The 8,949-nt window shown below is 33.9% G+C and overlaps 1 protein-coding gene across 1 annotated transcript; it reads left to right on the top strand.

Annotated features, from left to right (window-relative positions):
* The first annotated feature begins 467 nt into the window (after positions 1-467).
* LOC118263505 (synaptic vesicle 2-related protein-like) lies at positions 468-5,449 on the top strand. The gene is made up of 10 exons (XM_050705457.1): positions 468-679; positions 1,108-1,269; positions 1,535-1,697; positions 1,927-2,048; positions 2,511-2,746; positions 3,256-3,419; positions 3,710-3,845; positions 4,233-4,510; positions 4,853-4,980; positions 5,306-5,449. Exons 1-10 carry the CDS (start codon positions 556-558, stop codon positions 5,359-5,361), a joined length of 1,569 nt encoding a protein of 522 aa, XP_050561414.1. The 5' UTR covers positions 468-555; the 3' UTR covers positions 5,362-5,449.
* The last annotated feature ends 3,500 nt before the right edge of the window (positions 5,450-8,949 follow it).

The raw sequence follows: 8,949 nt of genomic DNA, 5'->3' as shown, positions 1-8,949 counted from the left end.
GTACGTACATAAGAGAGTGCCAGGCAATTATTTTCGGCCATATCTTATGTAATAGTCTTATGTTGTAAGACTTCTCAAGTCTTACAATATAGTCCAGAAATGTATAATTGAATAAAAATATACTTTTAATTCAACTACATCATGTATCTTGTAGATTACCTAATCAAACTTTGACTTCTACCGAAACGACTTCGTAAAATGTCTTAAAATGAACAATGAGGTATAGTTTTCCTTATTTCAATTAATGTAAATATCTCTCTCAGCGCTCTCGTGAATAGCCTTAGCATTAACATTATGATAATTCACAGCAATATGGAAAAACAGATGACTTTAAATACATAATTTTATGCTTTCCATACGAAATAAGTAGTTTGCTCAGTGATGCTGTATACAGAGGAAGTGTTCATGAAAATTATATCCGCGTAAATTGTGATCCTCTAAAAAAACTTCCCGTAACGCAGTAACTTTCAAATATAATTCAACAGTACTTCTTGGCTTTAATGATGGTAATGAAATAAATAATAAGATAGCAACTAAGATAGCAATATAAATCTAATGATGGTGTGCAACGCTAATGATAATGTGAATAGAATAGAAATTAGTGTTATAAGTAAAAAAGCTAATGCTGTTAATCCTGAAGAAAAAATATATGAATACGACGAAGCCATTGATCTGACAGGTAAGATGGAAAGTTTGGCATTTTCAGTATTAAAGGGTAATAAAAACAAGTCTTAAGTAAAGGAAGGCATAAATAATAGAATGATCTCATCATCTCATTCCCAAAGAGCTGAAACATAGATAAATAAATAGCTCAGCCATTTTTCTTTGAATTTGAAAACTAGATAAACCCAAAAACATTATGTGAATCTTAGAGTTTTAATGAGTTATCAAAAAGTATGATCCTCATAATTAGAAGTTTTTATTATTGATTAATGTTTATTTTGGTGATTTGGACTTTACTTTCTGCAGCGATCACTCAACCATTAATTGACTATTGGAGTGATCGACGGCTCTAACAGGAAGAATATTAAAATTTACAACAAATCAGCTTTGAGATCAATAGCAACAATATCTTATACTTCTTCATAGAAAAATAATATTTTACAGGCAATGGCTGGTACAATCGCGGTCTTCTCACTGCTCTCAGTATTGGTTTGCTTGGGATGGGTATTGATATCTTCGGCTTCTCAGTCATTGTCACTGGTTGCAGTTGTGACTTCAACCTTGAATTATGGCAGAAGAGCACTATGTTGTCTATGCCTTTTGTTGGTAAGTGTATATATTCTTTTTGACGTATTATTATTATTTTATCGTTCGTTTCTATTATTTATCACTCTTTAATTAATTATGTCTTATGCTTAAACTCACTGTTTGGTAGGGTAACTAGACTTCTTTCAAGCCACACTGGGAGCTCATAGTTATTCATTCTTGTTGTCTATAGTAGGAATCATTGCTGTACCAATTACATTTTTAATATTTTTTGCTTTATAATTTGTATTGTATTTATATATAATTTAATTTATTATTTCTTCAGGACCAATAGTAATGTCAATACCTTGGGGCTACATATCAGACACCAAAGGTAGAAGGAAATGTTTGCTGATAGCGTTGTGGGGAAGTTTTCTATCGTCATTTATTGGAGCCTTTTCTTGCAACTGGATTATGTTGGCTGTTATGAAAGTTTTTAGTTCATGTTTGTAAGTATAGAGACATACGACTTTTTATTGATAAAAACTATATTTCATAACAGATTGAGTTCAGAAGCGTGCAATTACATTCAGGGTTTGTATAAACCCAGCTAATGTAGAAAATGCTTCCTTTTTTCATATTAATTACCAAAATAGTCTGATCATATTGAAAGTCACTTCAAAATATCATTCAAATTAAATTTGAATGATATTTATTTTATATTACCTTTTCTAACAGTTGCAGTGCAGTCCAATCAGGCGCCTATGCGCTTCTAGGTGAATCTTGCTCGACAAAAGTCAGGGGATTTTATATGCTGATAATGACCAGTGTTCTTATGTTGTTTTTGTTATGCTATGTTGGTGAGTGTTTTACAAACTTTGTTTTTTAAATCTTTTTCTTGCATAATATATGTAAACGAATTGCAAATATGTCGCTAAGCGCTGACCTACAAACGGTTCCATCAATTTCCTTTATATTCACAAGACAATGTTTTTATTATCTTGTGTTAATTTTTGGTAACAATGGTAGCAATATTATGAAAAGTTAGTAAATAATATTGAAGTCAAACAGAAAAAACATAGCCCGTAGTAAGATCTCTGAATTAACCAACGTACCAACTTTAAAATAATACTCATGTTATTATACTTATTTTTTTTTTAAGTTTTGCATCTGTACCCCGATAAATAAAACCTAAGATTCTTATTTAAAGCATTAACTGCCAAAAGAAAACTGTTGAAGGCGAATTCTCCGCTAAGCGTCGGTTACCAGTGACTCAAGTAGCGGTTAACGTATATGACCTTTAATATTCATATCCTTCACAGTCCCTGGCTTCTTCATACTCCAATTGACCTTCGCAACAGACCTGGTCTTCGTTGAGTTTACACCTTGGCGGCTCCTTACCATTGTGATGGCAGCTCCATTAGGAATCAGTGCATTACTTCTTCATCTCTTCTACGAGAGTCCAAAGTTCCTTGTCAATGCTGGAAGGGAAAGAGAGGCTTTGGAGTACCTTGAGAAAATGTGGCTGCGAAATGGGGGAAATGAGAATGAGTATCCAGTATGTATAAGTTGCTTTGTACACACTTCAACCTACACAAAAACATGGTCCTTGGTCTGCCTTTACATGATCTTTCCCCAGTGCCGGCGTTAGGGGGGGCGAGATGGGCCAATGTCCCAGGGCGACAAAGTTTGGGGGCGCCAATAAAATTAAAAACTACTACTAACACTTGATATTGCTTCCCTTAAGTGGGCGCCACAATATTTTCGCCCGGGGTATCAGTGGCCCTTACACCGGCACTGTCTTTTCCCACAATAGACGGTCAACTTATACTGGTTTTGCATAGCTTGATGTAAGGCCGTATTACAATATAAAATGATACTAAATAACGTCCAGTATAATGTCACTTTGAATATAATAAATTATATGGCTTTAAATAACACTTTCGTCAAACAGTACTTCCATACCTAACAATTACCCAAATTTAGCTCACAGTGAATTATTTATTATACACGGTTCAGTAAAAATGGATGATTTTATTTTTAAAAGTATTTATTTTTATTTTCCAGGTAAAAAGAGTGACCTTGAGAGAAGAAGCAAAAGTAAAATTAGTGGATAATGATAAGGCAAATCTCTTAGTATCGCTTTGGAGACAAACTATGCCATTGTTCAAACCGCCATTGCTTTGGAGAACTTTACAGTTGTTCTTTTTGACTACTGTTATTTATAGTATGTGAGTAACCTGTCATAATGGATACACTATGTATAGATTACTTAAAAGGTTACTTTAACCTCTAATTTTAGGGAACCGCCAAGTTAAGTGTCATTTGTTTATGATATAAGCCGGTAAACGAGCAGAGAACTTGGTGGTAAGCAATTTATGGACACCCGAAACACCAGAGACAATACAAGTACGTTGCTGGCGTTATGGTGGTTAGGAATTTCCGGGTTGTTGGGGAATCGGGGATTAGGAGGATTTAGGAGTAATTAGGTCTTCGGTATCCTCACTCATACAACGAAATATAACGCAAGCTTAATAATGTGGATGCCTCACATTGTGGAGGCCTTCACAGCTGGTGTCAGTTCTGAATCTCTATCGGGAAGCTTATGCAGCATTATTATGATGATATCAAACGCAACTGCTTCTTCTCATGATGTTGTAAGTACTTCTCTGTTCTCTTTTAAAAATTAAGAGTACTGGTATCTATTTGGGGTGTTGACAATTTGTGAAATTTATATCATAAGCCACGAGAAGTGTCACGATGACGTATATTTATTACGTACGAAGAAATCCTACCTATCATCACACATCAACAGCCTATTTAAGTGACTACATTTGACCAGAGGTCTTTCTCGCATGGAGTGGTTTGAGCATGAATCACTACGCTTGCTCAATGCAGGTTTGTCAGTGGTATCTAAATAATCTTAGTAGCATAATATAACTTTGAAAAAGTCACATTATAGTTACCGTAGGTAGGTTTCGAATCCGCACATCTCACATGCATGACACACATTTTTTTATTTAACACATTTTTTTTTATTCCAGACCATCTGCTTATCATCAATTCAATCTCGAACTTTACTCTCCGGAGTAGTTCATGGCGTAGTCTTCGCCGGGATTACTCTAGCAGTATCAAAACTTGCTTCTAGAAAGAAAGCTATAATGATCGCATTTCTCCTAATACCTATGCTGTCCAGTTTGACAGCAGTCTTCAATCAGAATAACATTGCTAGTTTACTTCTGTACGTTGGCATGACGATGACTAATCTTTGTATGGGAGTTCTTTTTGCGTATTATGTGGAACTGTTCCCTACTTCTTATAGGTAAGTCGTGTTTGAATATTTATTGAAATGTACCTAATTGAAAATATACAAAACATACATACATAACCTTAAGCCTGTCTTCCATGGGGAAATGAACCCAATTGCTGCGAATCTTACATGCCTCTTTTGCTTCATCAGCAACTGCTGATGACTATATCACTGATAACTATCAGTCTATTCATGAATGCTCGTCAGTTAAGGGTACTATTAATTTACCTCTTCTTTCTTCTTTACGAAACATGACGTACGTAGAATAAGTAAATTTTCTACATTGTTCTTTGATGAATTGCGAAAAAATAATTAATGTGATCTACATCATAACGTAACTCGTCCGTTTTCTAGGGGCATGGCAGCCTGTCTTGGCGTAATGGTAGCCCGAATTAGTGGTTTGGGTGGTGTCAACTTCCTGGGAGTATTCTTGAGTACAAACTGCTCAATGACGTTTTACGCTTTCAGCGGTTATCTTTTGTGTAAGTATTGTTGTAAAAATATTATTTTTTTACCGACTTTAAAACTCGAGTGACAATTTGAAATTCGTATTTGAATCTGTACTTTTTATGGTGTAAACCACTAAACGAGCAGTCTGATTGCAAGCAATCGGCGCCGCCCATAGATACCCGAAACACCAGATGCGTAACAGGTGCGTTGCCGGTGGGGATTAGGAATTTGGGGACTATTGGGGGTTTAAGATTGGGTAGTTGAGGGGGGGATAATCGCTTTAATCGGTAATAAACTTTAGATGTTGATCTAATATTAATTTTTTTGTACATACACATATTTTTCTTTTTTTTTCAGGTGGCATTGTTGTAGCAGCATATTGTTTACCGTCTGATAATCGCAAGAAAGTGTAATCTATTGATGTTTTATTCATAAAATATGTATCTAAGTTTTTTTTATTTTAATAAGTGACTGTTTTGTATCCTAAATAAAAATATTATATGAAAAATATATTTCTTGTTGACATTCTTAACCTTAAACTGTTTTTTAAATTCGAAAAGCCATAAACCTATAATAACACTTTTGGATTGAAGCTGAAATTTTGTCTTTGTCGATAACAGTGACTGGGAAATCTCTGAGATTTGGTACACTTACTGTTCCAATTTGTACTTCATGAATATTAATAACTCTAATGCGGCCACGCGAACTCGACTGCGTTTTTCCTACATTCTACATGTGTTTTTCTATGTAAAGCGATTGGATATAATATAATTATTTTGCATTAAAGAACTCGGCTAACCTCACCTGATGAAAAGTGTATCTAAATAAAAGAGTCTCGAACTGTTGTACTCAGAGACATTTAATGATTACTTAAACTATTCTTAAGTAATGATTTTGTCCCAAAAACGCTAACGACTAGCTTAAGTAACTGACTCTCGGATTAAATGATTCTAGGAATGGGAATAAGAGGATAACAGTTAACGTGTTAAATGTAACCTGCATGTCATTGGTTACGTAATGTTTGCGTTATAAATAAAAAACAAATAACTTTTTACTTTTAAAGTGGAGTGAATAAAATTATTATTTAAATCCCTTTTACTTAGATTGTTTGTCAACAATTTTTTGTATAAAATAGGCATTCCTATTGTTATGTTTTTACAGGAATTCTCTAGCGATATCACAAGTCGGTCGCGTGTGCCTGTCTACGTTTTAAATTATAGTTCTGGAAACTGTGACATCAATTCCAACTTAGTGCAGCCTGCGTGACCAACACGCAGCATGATTCGAAAGTATTTAGTGTCATTCTTGTTAGACTTCGATTTTAGAACTTGTTAAAGTTGTGGGAAAATTAGTTTAGAATATAGAATACAATGGATCCAACTAGATAAGTCTTAAGTCAACCAATTTACAGTTGTCTGACTGCACAGTTAGCGCGGTGGCTGGGCAACTGTCTGCCGTGCAGCGTGTCGCCTGTTCGATTCCTGCACGGAACAACGTTTTGTGTGACCCACAAATTGTGGTATGTTTGTGAACGCACCCACGAACACAGAAGAAAATTCTAATGTGGGGCAACAATTATTTGAAAAGGATAAGAAAAACATTAACATGCTATTATTACGGAAAATCGAAAAGTAATTAAAGTTAAAAATAACTACATCCATTTTAAATTTCTATAAATAAAGTGTAAATAGATGGTAATTGGCGTGCTAAAATTAAGCCAGGAACTTCTTTCATTCAGTAAATTAGCAAGCAAACCAAGATATTTTTAAGATTCTCATCCGAGCTAGTCATTCGAAGGAAAATCGGACGCTTTTCTATTTAAAATTTTATTTACTTTCTTTGTATGTTAAATGTTTTGTAATGTTACCAGTACTACATAAATCACTCGGAACAAAAGAAACAGGGAGCGTTGCGAAAACAAAATGCAAAAGGAAAAATTTATCTTTTTATACCTTTTTCCTTCACAGAATTGTCTCCATTGCTTCTTCACCAGGAAGCCAATGTCTACTTTATGTTGCCATTTTTTATTGGTTGCTATTTTTTTAAATACAACATTACATTTGAACAACTGTGAGGTAGACAAATCTTTCAAGCAACCACGCTTTTGTTAGGAAAGTCTAGGTTATTGTAGTACATCTACGTTATTTGTATAACACAAATAAAATAGTAGAATGAATTATTTAATCATGGAAATACAAGAACAAAATAAAACGCTCTGACTAACACTTTCGAAGTCCGAAAATATACCACACTAGTATTAAAAATGTGAAAGATTGTTTGTCCGTCAATTAAGTTGAAACTGCTAAACGGATTTTATTAAAATTTGGTGTACCGACAGGGTATGAGTTTGGGTGATAGAATACTTTCTAATAAGCTAGTTCCTATTTGGAGTCTAACTCCACTTCCATTAGCGACCACTTTTCCAACAAAGAAGTTGCAATATCACCCAAAAATCATGAATATTCGTACCAAAAACATAAGTAATGAAGACACCATTTCCCAAGTATTCATATATATTTCTTTATTACATTCTTCATTCAATGCCACGTCACAGCTTGCTATGAACGAATGCGTTCCGTGAAATTCTTCTGTAGGAAAACTTTTGTTCAAGAGCGGCACAGTTAATAAACGTTGTACTGTTTTAGAGTAGGTATTTTTGTTGCGTGCATCGCATTCCTTCTGTAACAGTACCCGTAGTATGAGTTTGCTTTACGTTTCAAGTGATCAAAATAAGGCGCGTTCTGCTCTCTGATTGGTTGGTTTATTTGAGCCGGCCAATCAGATTTCCGAATGCGCTCTCGTTTCGATTACTTTAAACGTAAAGCAAAATCGTACTAGGGTATAGAATGTTTTATTAAATAGTAGAATTAATGGAGTTGAAAACGTTACTTCATATTAGTCAGTAGTTTTTTGTTAATGGAACTTTTAAATTAATAACTGAATACTTGTTGGTTTGGATACATATTTGATGACCAAGATGACTGTATTTACAAATTATAAAATTAATATTAATTTTAAGGGAGACTTAATCAAATCGAACAAATAAAAAGGGTTCTTTTTACATTTAATAAAAGTTAAACGAGGTGACCTAGACAGGTCTGTCATATTTTAATTTGTCTAAGGTATTAGTCCTTTTAGACTTCGCTTACAGTCTATCTAGACTATTAAATAAAATTTGAGTGTCTATTTGTAATATTGATATAACCACTTTTGACTACATGCATACATAAAAAATTTTGGTGTATATACATACCGTAAATACACTATTTTTTTTTTACAATTTTTGTGTCTGTCTGGCAGGAAGCTAATCTAAGGAGTGACTTAGGCTTTTATTTCAGAAAATGAAGTCACAAAGTCCATAATTCAGGCGGGCAAACTATGGGTATCAGCTAGTACAATATATACCTAACCTTATTTTATTACCAAAACACGGAAAATTCCATATCTACCTGATAAAAAAGACAAGAAAGAATCTTCAGTTCTAAAATTCGAATAACAAATTTCTTATATGACCACCTACCCACGCCACGCCACGCCCGCAGGCATAATATGGTTCTTGCGTAAATTTTTACTCGAAGAGAAAAAAAAATGTTATTAGAAAAACAAGACAATAATAATTAGACCGTTTGTCTGCCCGAAGTCCCCCGAAGCCGTAAAATTTTCTTGCCTCGTTGCCTACATTGTCCTAAATGTAGGCAAAAATATTTGTTCCTTTTTTTAAATGACTCTTTGTGTTTTTCATCTGTCTATGTTTTATGTCAGCCGGAGATATAAATATTCTTGAGTTGTTTTTTTATTGTAATTCGAGTATAAATAGGGGCTTTTTTTATTATTTTCTGTGATCTATAAATTGTTATACTGGGTCTGTGTTTGTGTTTGTAAAACTGTTGTCCTATAAAAATCCTATAATTTATAAGAAAACAAAGAGTACTGCCTGATTTTTTATCACCAGCCTATGATTGAGAGTTGTGTATAATTCAAACAATCCATTTTTAAATAAA

The sequence above is a fragment of the Spodoptera frugiperda genome, chromosome 27, assembly GCF_023101765.2.
Source record: "Spodoptera frugiperda isolate SF20-4 chromosome 27, AGI-APGP_CSIRO_Sfru_2.0, whole genome shotgun sequence".
Taxonomy (NCBI): Eukaryota; Metazoa; Arthropoda; class Insecta; order Lepidoptera; family Noctuidae; genus Spodoptera; species Spodoptera frugiperda.
This window is presented reverse-complemented; position numbering and strand designations above follow the sequence as displayed.

Excerpts from the sequence above, each read along its gene's own strand:
- LOC118263505 (XM_050705457.1), top strand. The coding sequence starts at position 556 with ATGATGGTGTGCAACGCTAATGATAATGTGAATAGAATAGAAATTAGT. Across the intron at positions 1,698-1,926 it reads AAAGTTTTTAGTTCATGTTT|TTGCAGTGCAGTCCAATCAG; the intron begins GTAAGTATAGAG and ends CTTTTCTAACAG. Across the intron at positions 3,420-3,709 it reads ACTACTGTTATTTATAGTAT|TAACGCAAGCTTAATAATGT; the intron begins GTGAGTAACCTG and ends TACAACGAAATA.